Below are 24,010 nucleotides of genomic sequence, written 5' to 3'. Positions count from 1 at the left end.
TCCCCCCCTCACAAAAGCTGTGTCCGAACAGTATACCTGTCAGTGAGGGGATTGGGCACAGGGGAACTCTGTACTGCCTGCCTTCTCTGTTTACTCTTCCTGGTGTCATCCAACTGCCTACAGCGTGTATCTGAGGTATGACCTCATCATACAACTAAGAATAAGACATAGTTCACATCAAGCTAGAGATTCAAGAACATATGGGACTCCCTCCCGAACAAGGCTTGAAAACATTAAGTAAACAGACTGCATTGGATCAAAAAAGTTCCCGAATGACCCCTCGGGATGTCTGGGGGAAAGAGCAATATGTGTTGACCTTGCCCAATGATGCACATGTCCTAAAGTATGATTTTGATTTTGGAAAGAGGGTAGCACTGAAATTCTCTTTGGAGTGAAGGTTTTCTTTAAAGCAAATTAGTAACCTATATTTATCTTTCAGAACACAAATTTGCAGAGTTGCTTGAAGTCATTTCTGGAGTATCATGGATTGTCTCTGCTGTGGATCTGGATGACTGAGCTTGGTGATAGCCGAGGGAATTTCAGCAATAATATTAAGCTTCAAACTGAAGTATGTTGTGCTAAGATTTTTTGGTTTCCCTAAGAGGTTTGTTGGGAGCAAAATACTTTGAATGTGCGAAAGACTTGGTTCTGCAATAGTGACTGACGACCAGCCGATGGAGCTCTAACATCAACTCAAGGGAAAGTTAAAAGAGACCAATCAGTTGCCATAAGCTTTGGGCAATGGGATTTTAAAAATCTGTCCGTAGGTTTTATGCATATTCCTGGTGTTTGAAATGGAACATTTGCTAAAAGCCATTTGATGATAGATGCTTCCATAACTTCATGTTCTTTCCTTGAAATGTCAAGACTTGCAGCCTCATTAGCAGCCCGACACATTTCAATATAAGAATATTGAATAGTGCATTACAGGTACAGGCCCTTCAGCCCACAATGTCTGTGCTCAACATGATGCCCAAATCAAAATAAAATACTGATTGTATATGATACACATCCCCTATTTAAATTTAGACATATAGCTTGGTAACAGGCCATTTCAGCCCACAAGCTATGCCACCCAATTATACCCAATTTACCTACGACCCCTGGTACATTTTGAAAGATGGGGGGTGGAAACCGGAGCTCCCAGGGAAAACCAACACAGGGAGAATGTACAAATTCCTTACAGACAGTACGGGATTTGAACCCCTGTCGCTGACTGCTGGTGTGTAATGGCATTGCGCTAACCGTTTATGTCACATATAGTCATGTGTCTATCTAGAAGCCTCCTAAACAATATTCTTGTATCTGCTTTAACCACTCCTGGCAGCCATTCTAGGGACCTTCTATTCTTTTAAACTTCTCCCCTGCACCCCTCTCATCTTAAACATATCCTCTACTATATGACATTTTTACCCTTGAAAAAGATTCTGTCTATTCTATCTACGCCTCTCATAATTTTATAAACTTTCATTGGGTCTTTTAGCCTCTGAAACTTGAGAAAGATCAAACCAAGTTTGTCTAATGTCTCCTTACTCCTATATTCTAATCCAGGCAACATCCTGGTAAACTTATTCCATACCCTTTCCAAAGCCTCTTTCTATATTCTTCTTTCTGTGAGACCTGAGTTTTGTATAACTGCAACGTGACTCAATTTTATATTCAATTCCCCACCCACTGAACGCAAGTATGCTAGCCGCCCTATCAACTTGCTTGACCAGTTTTAAAGATCTGTGGACCCGGATTCCCAGATCCCTCTGCACAACATTGCTTTTAATAATCCTCCCATAAACTGCATACATTTCCCTTACCTTTGACCTCTTAAACTGCATCATCTCGCACTTGCCCAGGTTAATCTCCATCTGTCATTTTTCTGCCCATATCACTATCTAATCTATATCTTTTTGTATTCTTTGATACCTCTTCACACTAGGTGTTTAAAAACTGGGCCTGCTCAGGACCCGTGTTTCCTACCCATGTTGCGGGTCCTTGCAACCCCTTACGCACTGGACTCTAAATTGCCCAGTCAAACGGCGACTGGGCAATTTAAGGGCACTCCCGCCCATTCGAAGACGCAGTGAGTGACGTGTCACGCACTCACCGCGTCACTGGAGGACCCGCAAGGAATCCCATATTCCTTGTGTTGGCCTCCAAAAGGTAAGTGGCCAGGGCGGGTGCAGGTTGGGCCCGGGGGAAGACCACAGAGTCGGGGCTGAGTGAGAATGCTGTCAGGCTGGTGGGGAACAGAGTGGGCTGGCAGGGAGTGGAGTTGGGGCTAGGAGCAATGGCCGTCCTTACTTATAATCTCTGGCGTTCCAGCAGCGTGGAGGATTATGGTTAAGGAAAATAGCCATTGCATGCAAGTGCTGACATCATTATCTATCCAGGTAACTATCTGTCACTTACAAATTGACCAGCAACAGCTACACGGTGCGTGTTCATGGGTAGACAATCCACCTCCAAATTGGCAGGTTAAACTTCTGTTACAATCCTATTTGTAAATCCCTACCGTCTACAACTCCATCTAGTGTCAATCTAGTGTAATTGACAAACCTGCTAACCCACCCATCTACTTCCATCTACATCCAAATCATTTTACATATATCACAAACAACAGGTGTCTCAATACCACTGGTCACAAGCCTCCATCCAGAATAACGCCCTTCCACTATTACAGACTGTCTTCTATGGGCTAGCTAATTCTAAATTCAGACTATCAATTCACCATGCATTGGCATCTTCTGAATCAGCCTACCATCAGGGACCTTGACAAACACCTTACCAAAGAATATGTAGACCACCTCCACTGTCCTAACCTCAACCACTATCTTTTTCACCTCAAAAATACTCTATCAAATTTGTAAGAAATGACTAGTCCTACACAAAGCCACGTTGACTTTACCTAATCTGACTATACCTTTCCAAATGTGTGTAAATCCTATCCATGAGTATCCTATCCAGTAATTTTCTTACGACTGATGTGAAACTTGAGAGCTTAAAATTTCCTGGTTTGTCCCTATTTATCTTTTTGAGCAAAGATACAACATTGGATACTCTCCAGTCTTCCGGGATTTCATCTGGTGCTAATGAGGATAATTTTGGCTTGTGACGATAACATGAATTTTATTTCCATGTCAGTAACTATTATAGCCAATGGTTTGCTTAACTTTAAACCTTGTAAGGATTTTATAGATTCCAACAGCCCTTGCCTTGAATAGGGCCATCAACAAACACCACACCTTTTAGTGGATGTCGAACCAAAATTCAGAGCCAGAAATCTGGCCTTTAATTACCTGGACTGTGTTGAATGTGGATTGACTGTGCACTTTCTTAGTCAGCTGGGAATATTACTGTGCAGCTAAAGGCTTTCTCCCCATATGGTAGAAAGCTAAATACTGAGCAAAACTCCACCCACTTTGCTCCATCAAGGAAAAGCAGATTTTTAGATATTAAGGGAATCCATGAATATGGGTTGGTGCATGGAAGTAACAATGAAGTAAATGTTTGGTCATGATCTGATTAGGTATGAGGGGTGAATGGCCTGGGCCTGCACCTATTTCATATTTTCAAAAATGTATGTTCTAGTATACAACAGCATAGAAATTTGTTCTCAACCCCTCAGCAGCATTCTGAAACTAAAGAGAGACCATTTATTCATGTCTATACCTGCCCTGGGACTATTTAATAGAACAGTATAAAGGGAGTTTGATTCTTATCTGTGCTGCAACTTGTGAATGGGATGATGTGGATGAAACTTTACTCAAATTAAAATGTAGCTTTGGAGGTATGGTGAGCAAACATTTGAAACCTTTAGAGTGGTGATAGAACAGGGAAGGGGAGGGTTACAAAAAAACTGACTCTACTGTATATTTTCTACTTCTATTACAGGGCAAACATTCTTCTAGTTGGGAAAGGTCCATTGAGAAACTTAACATCATAGAATCTCACAGTAGAGAGGAGGGGGAATGGGGACAGTGGGTAGCAGTTTTGCGGCAAAACTTGTTAGAAAAGACCAGAATGCAAGACCTCCACAAAGGTTGGAAATCAAATCATTCCTGTCACCGAAAGATCTTGAGAAAGTTATCCATGCCCTCATTTTCTCCCGTTTTTAGACTACTCTAACTTTCCATATGCGGGAATTAGTTAGTAGTCATTATCCCATCTGCATCTTGTGCCGAATGCTGCTGACAGGAGCCAAGAGGGACCATATCACTCCTATTTTGGACTCCCTTCACTGGCTGCCATTACGGCTCAGAAGAGATTTTAAAGTTCTCCAGTTTGTTTACAAAGCCATTAATGGACTAGCCCCTTCTTAAATCACCCATCTCCTAACACCTTACTCCACTTCAAAACTCCTCAGATTGGCAAATTTAGGGCACTTGGTTGTTCCATACTCAAATTGCAAACTTCGGGAAGGTCGTGCCTTCACTATTGCAGCCCCTAAGCTGAGGAACGACATTCCTCCCTCCATCAAATCAGGCCCTTCCTTTAACTCTTTTAAATCCAGATTGAAGTTGTATTTTTACTCGCAAGCATTTTGAGGAGATTGTTGATTACTACCATGTTGTATGTACAATTCTGAACCTTGCGGAGCCATTTTATACTGCACTTTAAATAAGATGCGTTTAAGATGTAATTTATGATCTGAACAGCAATTTGGTTAACGTGAGTTGTTTTAAATGTGCTATATAAACTAAACTAGGGGAGAAGATGAAGCAAATAACATCAAACTTGTAGATTGAACTTTGAATAAATGGGAAGGGGGGAGAGGGAGGGAGGGAAGGGAAGGGGGAAAAGGGGAGAAAATGACACTATATATTCAAGAGAAAAATGTCTGTATGTATTTTGGTCAGTATGGTTTATAGTGTAAAAAATTTTTAAAAATGGGTTCTAAAACGAGAGACTAAATGTATAAAGAAATTTGGTATTCTTCAGCTCATAAGTTTCAAAAGTAACATTGTGAAAGTTGAATGAACTGCAGAGAGGAATTAGCTTTGATTTGAGTTGAGACATTTATCTTTATAGATGATGAAGACTCTGGAGCTGTTACCAATTCCCACAAAGAACATGCTAGAAGAAAGCAAGTTACTGCCCATCATACAACGATGGGCCCAGACAAAGGCATCGGCTCCCCAGGTCAATGAGGCAGATGGCTACTCAAGTGAGAACACCTCCCGTGCACAAACACCACTGAATACCCAGGATCCTGGGCTGAAGCAGAGTGGTGAGGCTGATAGTGACACACCAAAAAAGCTGGTAATGCGGAGACTAAAGATCTTGAGCGAGAACAGTATGGACAGTGGGTTGTCGGACACAAGCAAAGCCTCTGATGGGGAGGTTGAGGTCAAAGACACAAAAGATGAGGTTGTCACAACTGTTGAGCCATCACCATGTCTCCCAGCTGACGAAGATGAGCTGCAGAGTGAGGTGCCAGGTGACGATGCAGAGCCCCAAGATTCCCAGGATCCTTCACTGAAAGCAACCAACGGGACAAAGCTAGATGAGGGAGCTTTGGTGGAGACACCATCACAAGATGAAGAGGAAGGTGTGTCAGATGTAGAGAGTGAGCGAAGCCAGGAGCAGTCTTGCAAAATTGAAGATGTAAGGGAGCTGGCGATAAAGCTACTTGATGTCTGGAAAGACTTGAAGGTGGGTATTGGTGTGCACCTTATGAGAGGGCACAGTGTGCTTCTGAGGTGGGAGAAGTTGTAACTAATCTTTGGAAGCAATGTCTGAGTGAATAATCAACAAGTTTGCTCAGGAGAAGGGAGTTGCATTCATATTAATCAAATCAAAGTATGTGTGCTAGACTGCTTCACATAATAATGTTTTATATAATTTACCACCTGATTTTCTTGTGAGAAATAGAAACTTCGGACTCGAGTTCTGATGCTCCCCATAATTAAGAGCAAATGCTCTTTTGACTGCACAAAATGACAGCCATATATATTTTCCAACACTACACAAGGACACGGAAAAATTGGAGCAGGAGCTCAAGCCTGCCATACCATTCAACGTGATCCCAAGTCAAAACTTAGATTTTCCCCCTCTCCAAATATCTCCAATGATCTATTCCACAAACCTCTGGGGCAAAAAATTCCAGAGGTTCACCACCCTCGCAAGAATTTTCAACTTACCTTGGTTTGAAATGTCCAAGGAGACATTACCTTATAAATGAGCCCATTTGTTCAAGATTCTCTCACTTTTGGAAACATCACAACCATGACCTTGTAATGCCCCTTTGAGATGTTATAATCAGAGCACCCCGCATTCTTTTGAACTTTAAACAAAATAGATCCAAGATTTTTAGTTTTTCATGATAAAACAATTCTCTCGTACCTGTAATTAATTTCATTAATCACTTCTGGATTGCTTCCAATTATAGTATAGTACACCTATATTTCAGTAATTTACAATAACTCCCCTTTTAGATAATAGTTTGCCTTTTGATTCCCCTTATGAAAGTTGATAATCTTCCACTTTATCCACATTTAACTTAATTTGTCAAGATTTTGCTCATTCACTTAACTGATGTATCATGTTGAAGAATCCAAATTCTTCCATATACCCTTCCACCTATTTTCATGTCTTCAGCAAATTTGGAAACTTTTTATGCTGCCTCTTCCTGCAGGCCATTAATATAAACAGTAAATAATTGGGGACCAAGAATAATATTTGGGGCACTCCACTAATTACATCCTTCCAATCTGAGAAAGACCCATTCATTTCAACACATTATATTCCATGAGATAACCAATCTTAAATCCCAGTAGCGAAAACTCTTTGCCTTGCCACCAGACCGTTAACTACTGGGTAACTTGCGGAATGGAGTACCTTGAGATGTGACAGTTTGATATAAATGCTTGTTTCTAATAGTGCAATCTTTGTTAATCAGGAGGTGTATAGAATTCCCAAGAAGGACCGAAGCCAAACAGAACGAGAAAATATTGGTGCGTATGAGCAGTGAGGATCAATACCTGAGGGGATGAAAATGGAGGGTAGCTTGCAGTTTGTTTGCGAAGAAGTTATTTTTCATTATTTTATACAGTTGATGTGCAAACATATTTACATTTCATTTAGTTGATTTTTGTGACTTCTATTAGACTTAAAAACATAGAATCTTCTACTATTTGGTCCCCATGTACTGTTGGATCTTTGAAACTACTGATCAATTAGTTTCTATTCTATTTCCAGAAGCATTTTACATTTTTCATTGTCATGTAACTTTAATCACAATAGAAAGGGACAATAAGTAATCAGGAGCTTGTTGGGATTGAGAACAGGAGGAGCTTCTCATGGAAGTATATTTAAATATGGCATCTGGAGAGAAAATAATGTGATAGGAGATGAAGAAAGAAGTTTGACCATGATATTGGGAAGGAGAAGAGTGAGGTGGAGCGCTTTTGAAATTTTGATAGGAGCAATCAGAATTGATCAAGCACAATTAAAATTATTTATGTGCATCAAACATTACAGATTATAATAATTTTGTGAAATGAAAACCACACAAAGAAGAATCGTCAGGAATGAAGATGATGAGAGCTTTTTTGAGACTCAATAGTGGCATTGAAAGAACGTGCACAATTAATAGCGGCCGTGGGAAAGACACGACGGCAATTTATCGCGAGCATGGGAATATTATAACGAATATGAGAATATAAAAGAACACGCACAATTTATAGAGGCCGTGAGAAAGACGGAATTTGGAGCAAGTACAGGAATATTATAGCGAGCATGACAACGTAATAGTGGCAATGAAAGAATGGGCACAATTTATAGCAGGCTTGGGGAATTTTGATCTTGGGTATATCTACTTTGTATTGAAAGCTATGGTATTTCTATAAACAGGTAATTCTTTCTAAGGCACTGCACCTTATCAATGTTAATTACCCAGACCCAACCCAGAGGGAGGATATTAACATATCAAGTGTCTGATGTGAGACACAATTAGAATTAAAATCCTGCTTAACTCTGAAGCCTGTCTTCGACCTATTTAATTGATTAATCTCCAAAGCTTAATGTGTTGCAGCAGGATATCATCTACATAATGGACAATTGACACCTCTGGGGTTGTGGGAGATTAGCTGTGGCAGATCCTGGTTTGTGCTTTGTCTCGTCCTATTTAAGTGCAAATTGCTTTTGCCAGTCGGAATTTAGAATACTATGCCCACGTGTTATATGAAAATATATTTACACAATTTGTGATTTTCTGCGTGTGTGTTATATGCATATGTGTGTTACATAAGTGAAAATATGGTCTTATCACTTGGATGTTAGGGTGATTGAGCATATTAACAACTGGAGAAGTGTTGTGATGTCATCCAAGGACTAGATTGTATTGCAGTTCAAATCATATTTGGAGGGCTTCTGAGCAAAGCATGTTCATTTTTTAGGGTCAGTTGCAATCTTTCCTTTCAAACCAAAAATATCATCTGCAGGTTGCAATCTTGTTTTCATCCAGATGATAAAAAGATTGGTTGAATTCTGGACAATGTCGAGGATTGTCAAAGAATACAACAGGATACAGATCAGTTACAGATATGGGAAAAGAAATGGCAGATGGAGTTTAATCCAGGCAAGTGTGAGGTGTTGCACTTTGGGAGGTCAAATGTAAGGGGAAAATGCAGTTAATGGTAGGGCTTTTAAAAGTATTGATGTGAAGGGAGTCTAGGTTCATAGTTTATTAGTGGCCATACAAGTATATAGGGTGATAAAGCCGGCATATGGCATACTTTTTGAACCCTTTTTAATTCTTCTGGTCCAGGAGCTCTGGGGGTCGATGTCTTACTGCTCTCTCCTCATCACATGACATCCACTTCATTGCTTTTAAGAAAATCAATGCCCCGCCCAATGAAGTGGATGTCATGTGATGAGGAGAGAGCAGTAAGACATCGACCCCCAGAGCTCCTGGACCAGAAGAATTAAAAAGGGTTCAAAAAGTCAAAGTAGTGCACAAAAAAAGACAAAAACAAATAAATAAAAGTCCCTACCTTGCTACAATGGGAAAGAAGAGCATCAATCAAATGAAGTCAGCCAACAAGGTGGGAAGAATGGTTGGCACCCAATTGAGTCTGCCTCGTGGAGGCCAAGATGGTGACATCAAGTCCAGGCCCGAAGCCTGGGAGGCCCCGTCGATGGAGGTCCAATCTGCTGAGGACAAATGAGGCTCACCCATGATGACAGTGGGAGGTGAGACCGACCTGGGGAGGAGAGGCAGTGTGGTCTCCGGCTGAGCATTGGGAGATGAGGGGCCCTGCAGAGGGATCCATGCTTCAGAGTGTGGAATGTGTCACATCCCTTCCCCGCCCCCGAAAACAACAAGCAAAGAGCACCCAGGAGCGCAGTTCGATGGGCAGTGGGAGCAACTTACCTGGGGATGCAGGAAACCTCAGCCCTGCATCAGGAGGCAGCTCCAGCCACAACCCTAGCGAGGCTGACAGTGAAGAGGAGGCAGGAAGCAACATTGAGGATCACGGAGAGGACCTGGGACCCACTGCAGCAACAAGATGGGGGAGGGGGCACGGAGTCCTCATTACGTGATATCCGACAGGCTGTCAAGAATGGAAGAGAGACTGGCCAGGGATTTAAAGGAAAAGACAGGAAAATTATACAACAAAATGGCAGAATGCCCTCACTGGATTATCAGGAAGGGTATCTGAACTAGAAGATAGAACTGATGAAAATGAGGACAGAATTAATAAATTAGAGACTGGGAGGTGGAAAAGGGATGCCTCGTGCAGAGGATTGACACCTTAGAAAATCACAACCGGAGGAATACCATCAAGATTGTAGTGTTTCTGGAGAGCCGAGAAGGGAGAGATCCCATAGCTCTTTTTCAAAATTGGCTCCCAGAAATCTTGGGAAACGAAAAATTGGGGGATCTGGTAGAGATAGAGAGGGGCTAGTCAAAAGCCGCGCTCAGTTCTGTTGAAGCTTCTGTATAACCAGAATTGCGAGAAAATTTTGAGGGCAGCGGCGGTTGGGGTGAAAGCAAGGTCGGGGTGGGGGGGGGGCGATGGAGATGAAGGGAAAAAAGATTCTATTCTACCCAGACATGAGCGCAATTCTCCTCAAGCAAAGAAAATAATTTAAGCCAATAAAAAGGATGGCTAAGCAAAAAGGATACAAAAGTATCCTTAGGTTCCCGGCACCCCTAAAAGTCATAATGCCAGGAGGTGAAAGGAAATTCTTGTCAGAGGCCAAAGAGGTCCAGGAGTTTGTGAAGTGGATACTGGTCTGTCAGAAATAATGTATATATGTGTAGCGCTAAATGAACAATGTTAGTAATTTTGTTGTGCTCAAGAGTGTATTGTTGGACATTCTTACATATCAAGAGAGTAATAGTAGATTTAACCATTTGGGATATAAATATGCTATTGGGAGAATTTGTGAAAATGAAAATGGTCCGGGAAGGGGTGAGGGTGGGGAAGTGTGGGAGGCAGATGGATGTAAAATGCACAGCCTTTAGAGATGAGGGGGATGGTGATGATGTAGAGGGTAAAGTCACCAGAGGTTGGGGGAGAGGGAAAGTATATGGGTAATTTTATATTGTCCTTGTCTGTTTTTCTTTTTCTTTTTCTTCCTTTCATCGAATCTTGTTTCTTTTACTTACCCTTTGGGGGCTGGTGGCCCTTGTCTCTGTTTTATTTTCTGAGGGTTTGTCACGGACATGGCCGGCTGCAGCAGACAGCTGAAGGAATAAGGTTGGATGAGGATGGACGTGGGGCAGTGGAGGCCTGGTGGGGGGATATGGATCTGGAGGTCCCCAGGACAATGATTAAGTGCATAAAATACTTTAGTTTTAATGTTATCGGTTTGAATGGGACGATAAAGAAGAAATGAGTCGGATCTGACTTTTCTACAAGAAACACATTTAATGGAGCAGGAATACCAAAAGCTAAAAAGGAGATCGGTGGGTCGACTTCCTATGGACCTCTTCTCTTTGGCTTGGCTTCGCGGACGAAGATTTATGGAGGGGGTAAAAAGTCCACGTCAGCTGCAGGCTCGTTTGTGGCTGACAAGTCCGATGCGGGACAGGCAGACACGGTTGCAGCGGTTGCAGGGGAAAATTGGTTGGTTGGGGTTGGGTGTTGGGTTTTTCCTCCTTTGCCTTTTGTCAGTGAGGTGGGCTCTGCGGTCTTCTTCAAAGGAGGTTGCTGCCCGCCAAACTGTGAGGCGCCAAGATGCACAGTTTGAGGCGTTATCAGCCCACTGGCGGTGGTCAATGTGGCAGGCACCAAGAGATTTCTTTAGGCAGTCCTTGTACCTTTTCTTTGGTGCACCTCTGTCACGGTGGCCAGTGGAGAGCTCGCCATATAACACGATCTTGGGAAGGCGATGGTCCTCCATTCTGGAGACGTGACCCATCCAGCGCAGCTGGATCTTCAGCAGCGTGGACTCGATGCTGTCGACCTCTGCCATCTCGAGTACTTCGACGTTAGGGATGAAAGCACTCCAATGGATGTTGAGGATGGAGCGGAGACAACGCTGGTGGAAGCGTTCTAGGAGCCGTAGGTGGTGCCGGTAGAGGACCAATGATTCGGAGCCGAACAGGAGTGTGGGTATGACAACGGCTCTGTATACGCTTATCTTTGTGAGGTTTTTCAGTTGGTTGTTTTTCCAGACTCTTTGGTGTAGTCTTCCAAAGGCGCTATTTGCCTTGGCTAGTCTGTTGTCTATCTCATTGTCAATCCTTGCATCTGATGAAATGGTGCAGCCGAGATAGGTAAACTGGTTGACCGTTTTGAGTTTTGTGTGCCCGATGGAGATGTGGGGGGGCTGGTAGTCATGGTGGGGAGCTGGCTGATGGAGGACCTCAGTTTTCTTCAGGCTGACTTCCAGGCCAAACATTTTGGCAGTTTCCGCAAAGCAGGACGTCAAGCGCTGAAGAGCTGGCTCTGAATGGGCAACTAAAGCGGCATCGGACAAGTTTCTCTTGTGTCTTGGTGTGAGCTTGCATGCGCCTCAGATTGAAGAGACTGCCATCCGTGCGGTACCGGATGTAAACAGCCTATGGACCTATCGCATTGTTAAATACAGATTATAAGATACTTGCCAAAGCCCTGGCAAATAGATTGTCAAAATATTTGCCAAAACCAAGAAATAAAGACCAAGAAGGCTTTGCGCAAAAGAGGTAGGCAGCAGACAATATTGGCAGACTGTTGAGTATAATGCACCTGGCACAAACCAGAAATGAGAGGTGTCTGGCTATGGCCCTGGATGCAGAAAAGACATTTGATGGGCTGGAGTTGAATTTTTCTATTCAAAGTGCTGGAAAAATTGGAATTAGGACCAACTTTTACAAATTGGATAAGGGCGCTGTATCATGCACCTAAGGCTAAAGTTGTGACCAACGGACAAACTTCTCCAGCATTCCTACTGGCAAGGTCAAGTAGACAAGGATGCCCGCTGTCTCCAGCCCTGTTCATATTGGCCATAGAGCTGTTAGCTGAAGCCATTCACCAAGATCCAAACATTAGAGGTTTTGGAGCAGGCCAGAAAGAACATCAAGTCAACTTATTTGCAGAAGACATAATGATGTATCTGACAGGCCCAGTAAACTCCAGGCTGCACTCTACACTGGAGGACTAAGGGGAGGTCTCTGGCTGCAAGGTTAATTTGAAAAAGAGTGAAGTTAAGCCACTCACTAAGGGGGTCTACAAACAATGTCAACAGAACAGCTATCTAAAGTGCCCACAAAACAGGATCAAATATCTAGGAGTTAGAAGAGATAACAACTTGAATAATTTATACAAGTTGAATTGTACCATCTTGCTTGAAAGAATTGAGGAGGACTTAAATAAATGGATGTCCCTGCCAATAACCTTGGTGAGCAGGGTCAACTGTATTAAGATGAAAGTGTGGCCGAGGGTTCAGTACCATTTTCAGACATTGCCTGTGGCGTTTCCCCGGGGATTCTTCCAAAATTTGCTCTCACGAGTAAGAACATTTCTATAAAATGGAAAGGTGGCCAGGGTCTCAATGGAAAAATTGACCTGAAATTATAGTCTGGGCGGATTAGAAATGCCAGACTTCAAGAAATACTATTGGGCAGCCCATTCTAGATACATCGCCTCACTCTTGGAGGGAGGAGATGTACCATCCTGGGTACAAGTTGGCGAGCACTTCGGGTCCAGTGATCATAATGCCATCAGCTTCAATGCCATTATGGAAAGAGAGAAGTCAGGGCCAAGGGTTGAGGTTTTTAATTGGGGAAAAGCTAGATTTGAGGAGATGCGAAAGGACTTGAAGGATGTGGATTGGGACAATTTGTTTTATGGGCAGGATGTAGTAGAGAGATGGAAGTCTTTTAAAGATCAGATTTTGAGAGTGCAAAAGCTTTATGTTCCTGTTAGGTTAAAAGGAGGGGCAAAAGGTTTGAGAGAGCCGTGGTTTTCAAGGAATATTGGAAACTTGGTTCGAAGAAAAAGGGAGGCATACATTAGATATAAGAAGCATGGAGTTAAGGGGATGTTTGAAAGATACATTGAATGTAAGAGGAATCTTAAGAGAGGAATTAGGAAAGCTAAAAGAAGGTACGAGGAAACTATGGCAAGCAGGGTGAAAACTAATCCAAAAGAGTTCTACAAATATGTTAATGGTAAAAGGAAAGCTAGAGACAAAATTGGTCCCTTAGAGAATCAGAGCGGAAAACTGTGTGTGGAGCCTAGAGAAATGGGGGAGATATTGAACAGTTTCTTTTCTTCGGTATTCACTAAGGAGAAGGATATTGGGAGATGTGAGATAAAAAAAAGCAAATTGGGTAAATATGGGGAATATAGAGATTACAAAAGATGTAGTTTTAGGGCTTTTGAAGAATATAAAGGTGGATAAGTCTCCGGGACCAGACGGGATCTTCCCCAGGACATTGAGAGAAGTGAAGGAGGAAATAGCAGAGGCTCTGGTGGTAATTTTCCAAATGTCATTAGATATGGGGATAGTGCCGGAGGATTGGCGCATTGCGCATGTGGTTCCGTTATTTAAAAAGGGTTCAAGGAGGACGCCTGGCAACTATCGGCCTGTAAGTTTGACGTCTGTGGTAGGTAAATTAATGGAGAAAATTCTTAGAGATAGTACTTATAAACATCTGGATAGACAGGGTCTGATCAGGAGCACTCAACATGGATTTGTGGGAGGAAGGTCATGTTTGACCAATCTGATTGAATTTTTTGAAGAGGTGACTAGGAATGTGGATGAGGGTGGCGCAGTGGATGTTGTCTATATGGACTTCAGTAAGGCCTTCGATAAGGTACCACATGGAAGGTTAGTTAAGAAGGTGCAGTCTTTAGGTATAAATTTTGAGATAGTCAAATGGATTGAACATTGGCTGAAAGGGAGAGGCCAGAGAGTGGTAGTGGATAATTGTCTGTCAGGTTGGAGGCCGGTGACCAGTGGTGTGCCTCAAGGATCTGTATTGGGCCCATTGTTGTTCGTTATATACATTAATGATCTAGATGATAGGGTGGTAAATTGGATTAGTAAATATGCAGACGATACTAAGATAGGTGGAATAGTGGATAATGAAGAAGGTGTTCAAGGATTGCAGAGGGATTTGGGCTGCTTAGAAAAGTGGGCTGAAAAATGGCAGATGGAATTTAATGCTGATAAGTGTGAGGTGCTTCATTTTGGTAAGAAGAATCAGAACAGGACATACGTGGTAAATGGGAGAGCATTGAGGAATACAGAAGAGCAGAAAGATTTAGGAGTGACGGTACATCGTTCCCTGAAGGTAGAAACTCACGTGAATAGGGTGGTGAAGAAGGCTTTTAGTATGCTGGCCTTTATCAATCATTGCATGGAATATAGGAGTTGGGAGGTGATGTTGAGACTGTATAAGACGTTGGTGCGGCCTAATTTGGAGTTCTGTGTGCAGTTCTGGTCGCCTAATTATAGGAAGGATATAAACAGAGTGGAGAGAGTGCAGAGAAGGTTTACCAGAATGTTACCTGGGTTTAAGCATCTAGAGTATAGGGAGAGATTGGACAGATTAGGTCTTTATTCTTTGGAGCGTAGAAGGTTGAGAGGGGATTTGATAGAAGTATTTAAGATTATGAAAGGGATAGACAGAGTGGATGTGGATAGACTATTTCCGTTAAGAGGAGGAAAGATTAAAACAAGAGGACATGAGTTAAGAATTAAGGGGCAGAGGTTTAGAGGTAACATGAGGGGGAACTTCTTTACTCAGAGAGTGGTAGACGTGTGGAATGAGCTTCCGGGAGAAATAGTGGCGGCTAGTGGCTGCGGAGTCATTTGTATTATTTAAGAAAAGGTTGGACAGGTATATGGATGAGAAGAAGATGGAGGGTTATGGGCATTGTGCAGGGAGGTGGGACTAGAGAGGGGTGTTTGGTTCGGTGCAGACTAGAAGGGCCTAATGGCCTGTTTCCGTGCTGTAAATTGTTATGTTATGTTACACATAGTGGGCGAGAAGGTGGCAGAGAACTTTATAAATAGGATGCTAAATTGTAACCTGGAAAAGCAGGCAGCCTTGTACTAAAACAAATTAGAATAAAATTAACTAATATTTAGGTATCAAAGTGGGGCTGACACCAAAAACACCCCTGACTCCGAACAAATTAATACCATTAAAGGTAGGTAACAAGATCATGGACACCTGGCGTCGGATTGCGTCAGGTGCATAGACTGTTACGAGCGGGGGCAACTATGTCATTCAAACAACTCAGAAATAAGTATGATTTATCAAACAAAATGTTTCACAGAACAAATTGGGTCCAACCATGGCCCTGCCAAAATGCAGCGATATAGAGACCAGGATTCAAAGGGGAACACACGGAAGTTCATCTTGGCAATGTATTTCCTGTTCCAAGCAGAAGGACCCAAAACAGACCTTCATAAATCAAGGCAGAGGTGGGAGTCGGACTTAAGAATAGCAATTGATGAGCGGTGCTGATCCGCTCATCAATTGGACCAGCATGACTGCAGCCATGAACGCGCAGTACAGGCTGGTGCAGTACAATTTTCTGCACCAGCTATACCTGAAGCTGCAGAAATTGAGCAGATCTAAATCAGAATTATCAGATCAATGTTGTAGATGCACCATTGAGATAGGCACCTTTGTGCACGCAACCTGGACATGTTTTGGGTGGAGCTAGGTCAAGTCCTAGGAAAAATTATAGACAAAGAATTCTCACAGGATCCTGAGTTGTTCCTTTTGGGAAATAAAATGGCCATAAGACTTGCAATAAAGCTGTCCAAATTCCAAATTCAATTTGTGGTGATCACATTGGCAGTGGCCAGGAAGTCCACAGCGATTACCTGGAAATCCAGCTCCTGCCTGAGCATTACATGTTGGAACACGGAAATGCAAAACTGTGTTCCCCTAAAGAAAATCACTTACAACTTAAGGAAAAAGTACGAATTTTTAAAAATTTGGCAACCATATTTAAATTTCATGGGAGCACGACTATAGGTAGACCATCGTGTCTCACCACCCTGCCTTACCTGTCTACTCCTCAACCATTTGGGGGTGGGGGGGGGGTGCATGGGATGCCCAACTCATCCCAACCACGTAAAGTCAAGAAAATACAGCAGCCTGGGCTCTGACTGCCATGTCATGACAAACCCACAAAATCATGACATATGTTTCGTCCCTTTGTTGTGAATGTCTTTAGTGTCCTGTGTAACTGTGATTAGTTAAACATCTAGTGTTGAATATGGGGGTTGGGGAGGAAGAGAGATAATAAGAGCTTGATCTCTGCAGAAACTGTATAAAATGGAAAATTGTAAATTGTCGTCAATGCTGATTATGTTAACATTGATACTGATAATGTCGTTAACTGTTTTGAGTTCATCTGGAAAATAATAAATAAAATATTTTCTACAAAGTAAAAGGAATGAAATTGTGTTACAGTTATATAAATCTTTTGTCAGGCCTCAAAAAGGTGCAGAAGAAGTTCAAAAGGAAAGATTTTGGTTGCTTAGAGCATATGAGTTATAAGGAAAGATTGGATCAAGTTGAATTGTTTTCTCTGCTGTGTAGGAGGCTGAGAGCCAACCTGATGGAGGTGTATAAAATAGTGAGGGGTATTGATGAGGCAGACAGTCAGGATCTTTTCCCCAGGGCAAAGTGCCACACCGTTCAGGACATGTGTTGGAAGTTGAGGGAGAGGAAGAGTGAGGCAAATATTTTACACAGAGTAGTAGGTGCATGGAACGGGCTTCCAGAAGTAGTGGAAACAGACAACAGTAGCCTTTAAGCAGCTTAAAGATAAACATGTGAATATGCAATGAATGGAGAGATATCAATCAAGCAGATTTTTATTTCAATTTGGACATCATGTTTGGCTCAGACATGTGGACCATAGGGCTATTCCTGTGCTGTACTGTTCTATGTTCTAAGATGTGCTCAATGCAAAGATAGCAATAAAAAGTAGATATTGCAATCCTAGTCCAATTCAACAGTTCACTCAAAGTTGAAACCTTTATTTTTCCTCAGATTGTGAGAACATTTTATTCTTCTATTACTTTGCTCTGGGAAGATGAAGGCCTTACATAGAGCATTACAGCATAGTATAGGCTCTTTGGAGCACAATGTTGTGCCTCCAATAGAAACCTACATGACAAAGTAAACCTTCACTAGCTTACACCCCTAGCTCTCTACTTTTATTGTATCCACATGTTTGTGCAAGAGTTTTTAAATGTCTCTATTGTACCAGTCACCACAAACCTTGGCAATGCATTCCAAGTGCCAATAATGTTTATTTAAAAATACACTTACCCTGATGTTTCTCCTAAACTTTCCTCCCCTCACCTTAAACAGATGTCCTGGGGTGTTTGCTGCACTAGCCCCAGGAAAAATATGCTTGTTGTCTATCCTATCGATGTGACTTATAGTTGTAAAGATCTTTATTATGTCATCACTCATCCTTCTCATCAAAGAGAAAGCCCCTAGCTCTGTTAACCCTGCCTCACAAAATATTTTCTTCAATCTAGGCATCATCCTCGTAAATCTCTGCACACTTTACATAGCTTCCACATCCTTCCTGTAATGAGCTGACCAGAAATGAACACAATATTCCAAGTATAGTCTAACCAGAGTGTTATAGAGCTGTCACATTACCTCACGACTCTTGAAATCAATCCCCTGACAAATAAAGGGCAGCATACCATAAACTCTTTACCCTATCAACCTATGCAGTAACCTTGAGAGAGCTATGGATTTGGACCTCAAGGTTCATCTGTTCTTCAGCACTTAAGAAATCCTCCCAAAACCATGTCTTCAAGTTTAACCTTCCAAAATGTATCACTTCACACGATTCTGGATTGAACTCCATCTGGCACTTTTCCGCCCAACTCTGCATCCTTTCTATACCCTGTTGTAACGTAACCTACAATATCCACAACACCGTCAACCTCATGTAATCTGCAAAATTACTGAACCATCCCTCTACTTCATCCAGGTCATTTATAAAAATGTCAAAGAACAAGGGTCACAGAATTCCTTAAAAAATTTGGTTAGGCTCGAGAGGCATGACCTATACCTCACAAAGCCATGCTGACTTTCCTGGAAAAGTCTATGCTTCTCTAAATGCTGGTAAATCCTGTCCCTAAATGTAAGAGTTAAAATGCAAGTTGCAAAGAAAGTCTGAAAGCAGCCAGTCGATGTTGACATAAATCATGCCATCTCCTAGTAACATCCTTCTTCAAGGTTATATCTAGTTTTCTGTGGATTTTTAAGATAAACGTTTCAGTTTGATCTTCTTTGTTTCACAAAAATACAGACATTAGAAGAGTTCCAACAACTTTTATTGAATGTTTAATCATAGTTTTAGAACCGTCTAAGGAAGTTTTAATGGCTGGTAGTAATGTAGTAACTCATATAATGTTTAATAAACCATAGGAAACTCAACTTTAGTACAGATTTGTTTGAACAAGTCATAAACAACAATGACCTAATTTTTGCAAGCGAATAAAAAGGAAAATAGTTGCTACAACTTTTAGTCAATAAAAGATAGAAGAAAGAACATTGGAGAAGTTCAGTTGTTGAATACCAGAAAAGAAACCATGTGACAGCTACTTTTGAGGATTTAGTGGAGTTCATTGAAGGACAAGTGGACATTGTCACAGAAAGATCAAAGGCACTCAAACAGTAAGTAAAGAAGTTGAGAAATCCAAATCATATTCTCAACCAAAATTTTTAAAAAGTACATTTGCCACCTCACTGGCAGAGCAAGATAAAGAAATTAAGGAAAATGAAAGTTTGCCTGTTGAGAAGAAATGTTTGTTCTATAATGATAAACATACTTTGGAAAAGTGTGCTCATATGGAAAAGAAGGCACATAGTGAGAAAATCATTTTTTTTAAGGAAAATTGAATGTTTTGGCTGTCTGTAAAGGACACATTAGCAAAACTTGAAAAAAGAGACTCAACTGCGACATGTGTAGTCAGAAGCATCCTAAAATGCTACGTATCTTCCAGGAAAAGAAGAATACAGAAAAGGAACAAATGTCAAAAAACGAAGCAGCTGAAAACAATGCAGACGCCTTGGTATCGATAAATGGTTTTACTGGGGCTGGAGCGAACATCTGCAAACTTTTAATAATACCTGTGCAAGTCAAGGCCAAAAAAGGAAATGCAAGATTGAATACTCATGCATTTCTTGAACCAGGAAGCACTACCGTTATTTTGCACCTTGGGGTAATGAATGAGCTTAATCTTCAAGGAAGAAGTACAAAAAATCTGTGAGAACAATAGGTCAAGTTAAACACATTGAAACCAATGTTGTTTCAGGCCTAGAGATCGCTAGACTGGTTAGTAACTATTTTTGTGAAGGCCCAGGTGTATATGCTCAGAAGACTATACCTGTGCATAAAGGAAACCATTCTATATCAAAATGACATCGAACCATGGATGTATTTGAAAAATGTTTGCTTTCACAAAATCAACTCTTGAGATTGAATTGCTGATTGGTTCAGATGTACCAAAAGCTTTGGAACCACTAGTTATGATAAAGTATGTGGGAGATGAACCTTACGCAATGAAAACTATGCTTAGTTGGAAGATTAATGGATCATTAGGAAAAAGAAGAGGTTCAAAATCAATCGGCTATAAGTGTCAACAAGATATTGATTGTTAAGCTTGATAAGCTGTAGGAGCAACAGTTCAAGAATAACTTTCCTGGGTGCATCAGGGTCGACCAAGAATCTTCAAAGAAAGACCAGCTGTTCTTGGAATCCGTGTCAAAATCTGTCAAGCTGGTTAAAGATCATTATTGCATTGGATTACCTTTGAAGGAAAGGGAAATTTGTATGCCTGATAATAGAAGTGTTATCGAACAATGTACACTGAATTTAAAGAGAAGATTCAAGAAAGATTCTTTCTTTCATTCAGACTTCACCAAATACATGTCTGATATGATATCCAAAGGATATGCAGAGAAAATACCAGATGATATCTTGGAACACAATGATGGTTTAAAAAAAATGGTGCTTTTTGCATTCACAGAAGATAAAACTTAGAGTGGTGTTTGATTTGGAGCCACCTTTTGGGGAATTTCACTAAATTCTCAACTCTTACAGGCTCCTGAGTCTTAACTAGGTTCTGTAAGAACCTGTCATTATTACTGCAGACATTGAAGCAATGTTCCATCAGGTGAAAGTACCAAATGAAGACCTGATGGAGACTACAGTCAGAACATGGTAGAATACAGAATATCAGAGCATCTATTTGGAGTGACTTCATCGCCAATTGTGCAAATTTTGCCCTTAGGAAGTGTGCTAAGGACAATATGAACAATTTAGCTCTCAAGCACCATCAGGAATAACTTCTTTGTGGATGACTGTCTCACTTCTACAGCTACAGTAAAAGAAGCAAGAGCTCTTTATCATGATATGAAAGTGATCTGCAACAAAGGAGGCTTTCTACTTACCAAATGGACAAGTAACAGTCGCCAGGTATTGGCTGCCATACTGGAAAGAGAGAGGGCTATAGAAATGAAGAATTTGGACTTGGACCATGACAGCCTCCTGTGGAGAGGGTGTTAGGTGTACAAATAGAATAATTTTGAAGGACCAGCCTCTCATATGAAGGAGAATTCTATCAAAAATCAGTTCGATATATGATCCTTTAGGAATATTAACACCAAGAAGATCCTGCAAGATTTTTTATAGGAAGAGGACTGGTTGGGATGATGAGATACCAAAATTCATTGTACAGAAAAGGACATGTTGGATTCAGAATCTTCATAAGCTAGAAGACTTGAAGGTTGACAGATACTTCAAACCCACAAATTTTGGAACATCTGCTTAATTGCATCATCTTGCTGATGCATGTGAAGACGGTTACAGAACTGTTAGTTACTTGTTACTTCATAATAACAAGGATCAAGTACATTGAGGATTTGCACTGGGAAAGGCCAGACGGACTCCATTGAAACCAGTCACTAATCCCATGAATGGAGTTGATGGCTGCTACCATAGCAAGCAGAATGGACGCAATGTTGAAAAAAGAGTTGCAGAATAAATTAACAGACTCTATGTTGGACCAATAGCACCTCTGTGCTCAAATACATCAACTATAAAACCACAAGATTTCAAACTTTTGTGGCTAACAGAATCACTAAAATTAATAAAATCTCACGTCAATGCAGTGAAGATATGTTAACGCAGTTAACAATCCAGCCGATCTGGCTTCCCAAGGTTTGAAAATCTTCTTTACTGAAGAATCGTGCCTCAATTACAGTCTCAAAGGAGTGTGGATACAATTAGCCATTTAATCCATTACTTCTCATCCTGGAATAGTTTGAAAAGGGCAACAACATGGTTGCTCAGATTTAAAAGATAGTTTCTGAATCGTAGCAGAAAGAACAAACAAACAAGTGGTGTTCCTGCTCAATTTCAATTAGATAACATCCATCAAGGAGATCTACCACAAAGGAAGAAAAGTAATCTTGAGACTCTAGAAAAGGAATGTCTCACAGTTAAAGAATTGATTAATGCTGAATTGGAGATAATCCACTTTTATAAGAAATTTCCTGATGAAATTTCAAATCTGAGAAAGGGAATGATTGTCATAGTCCATACAATGCCTCTAAATTCCTGGTTAATGGGGAAGATTGTTGATACCATCCAGGACAAAAGAGGACTTGTACATCAAGTTCATATCAAGACTAAAACTGGTTTTCTAAACAAACCAATTGCCAAAATCTCTCTTTTATAAGAGGCAGGAAGCTTTGCTAATTGACCTTCATTTTCTTTTGAAATTTAACCAATACGTGTACTATGTTTGATTTTTTTTTCTTTGTAATGGTCATTTTTTTAAAATAATAATTAAGGGACAGCATTGTAAACATTAAAATGCAAGTTCAAGGAAACTCTGCAAGCAGCCAGTAGATGTTGGCATAAATCATGCCTTCTCCTAGTAACATCTTTCTTCAAGGTTGTAACTAGTTTTGTCTGAGTGTTTGAGATAAACGTTTTAGTTGATCTTCTTTGTTTCACGAAAATACAGACATAAGATCCGACAATTTTTATTGAACGTTTAATCATTTGCTAATCATAGTTTTATTGCCATCTAACAGTTTTAATGGCTTGTAATAATGTAGTAGCGGGTGTAATGTTTAATAAGCTGTGCAAAACTCAACTCAACTTTATTATAGATTCATTTGAACGAGTAATAGACAGCAATGACCTTCTAATTTCTGCAAGCAATTATAAAGGAAAATACAGTATAACTCCGATTATCCAAAATGGTTGGGACTGGGCCCACTTCGGATAAATTTTTTCGGAGAACCGGTCATTTTTTTAAAATCGCCCAGTAGCAACAGCAAATCACTTGTAACAGTGTTTATACAACAACAAACCACAAGGTAAGGCTTTTTAAGCATTAAAATAAAGTTTAATTCTCATTTTTTTAAAAATGCTGGCTACTACTGATCACTGAGGCCCTGCTCATGCCCAGGAGCTTGAGGTCTGCTAGGGACCCAAGGTCCTCTGCGCTGGTGCCGGGAGCCTGAGGTCTGCTACTGCCACCACCAGGAGCCCGATATCCCCAGTCAGTTAGGCTCATAAAAAAAAATTCAGATAAATGAGGGGCTCAGATATCCTCGTTTATCCAAATTTTTAAAAAAATTTTGGTTAACTGAGGATTCGGAGTATCCGATTTCAGATAAACGGAGTTGTACTGTAGTCACTACATTAAGATTGGTCTCTAATAGTTTGCCCACCACTGGTCAATAATTCCTAGTATTCTCCCTGTTATAATTTTTTTTTTTATCTTCCCTCATTTCCTGTTGTAACCTGGGGTGCATTTTGTTCAGTTCCAGTAAGTTAACAGTCCTAATGGTTTTAAGAAGATCCAGCGCTTCCTCTTTCTAAATCTCAACATGCTCCAGCACATAAACTTATTCTATACTGACTTTACATTGACCAAGTTCTCTGTCTCTGGTGAACACGGAAGCAAAGTATTCATTATACCTCCACTACTCTTCTGCCAGACTGGCTCCATCTTGGGCACAGACCTGTGGTCACGGGATTTCAAATAAAACTACCGTCAGCTCCCTCAACAGGTTGTTCAAAGCCCATGTGGAGCCAACAGCAGTCGCTGGACACTGCATCTCCACTCCCTGTGGGTCTACACCAGCGGGATTGCTGCCACTACAGAAGTCTGTTACCTGACCAGGTTCATTACCCAGTACTAAATCCAATAAGGAGGTGCCAGTCCATTCCAAAATCTACCTATTTATCTGCTCCTCAGTGTCCCAAAGCCTTTTTGTGGCCTACAGACTATTCCCATCATAGTAATTGCTCCCTATTTGTTTCTGGCTTCCACACACACTGATTCAGTGGACAATCCCTCCACAACATCCTCCCTTTCTGCAATACAACAGCGTACTTCTATATCACTTCATTGTACCATTAAAAGATAACTAACTGTTGACCCTGACTTGATGTCTCATCCATTCTTGGCCAAAATCATTTGGTAACCCAGAAAAAATGGAGGGGTTACCTGTTTAGTATTTCATTGCCAACAGCTACTACAAAAATAACAATGTAAA

General features: G+C 41.1%; 1 protein-coding gene across 1 annotated transcript in view; it reads left to right on the top strand.

The window, feature by feature from the left end:
- Positions 1–24,010, top strand: part of setd2 (SET domain containing 2, histone lysine methyltransferase) — a 138,067-nt gene that overhangs the window by 91,834 nt on the left and 22,223 nt on the right. The window contains exons 12-14 of the mRNA XM_069922090.1: positions 440–568; positions 5,023–5,646; positions 6,893–6,947. Of these exons, the coding sequence (XP_069778191.1) occupies positions 440–568; positions 5,023–5,646; positions 6,893–6,947 (808 nt within the window). The remainder of the gene's footprint in view (positions 1–439; positions 569–5,022; positions 5,647–6,892; positions 6,948–24,010) is intronic.

The sequence above is a fragment of the Narcine bancroftii genome, chromosome 2 (assembly GCF_036971445.1).
Source record: "Narcine bancroftii isolate sNarBan1 chromosome 2, sNarBan1.hap1, whole genome shotgun sequence".
NCBI classification, from domain to species: Eukaryota; Metazoa; Chordata; class Chondrichthyes; order Torpediniformes; family Narcinidae; genus Narcine; species Narcine bancroftii.
The sequence above is the reverse complement of the archived record's forward strand: the minus strand, read 5'-3'. Positions and strand labels throughout refer to the sequence as shown.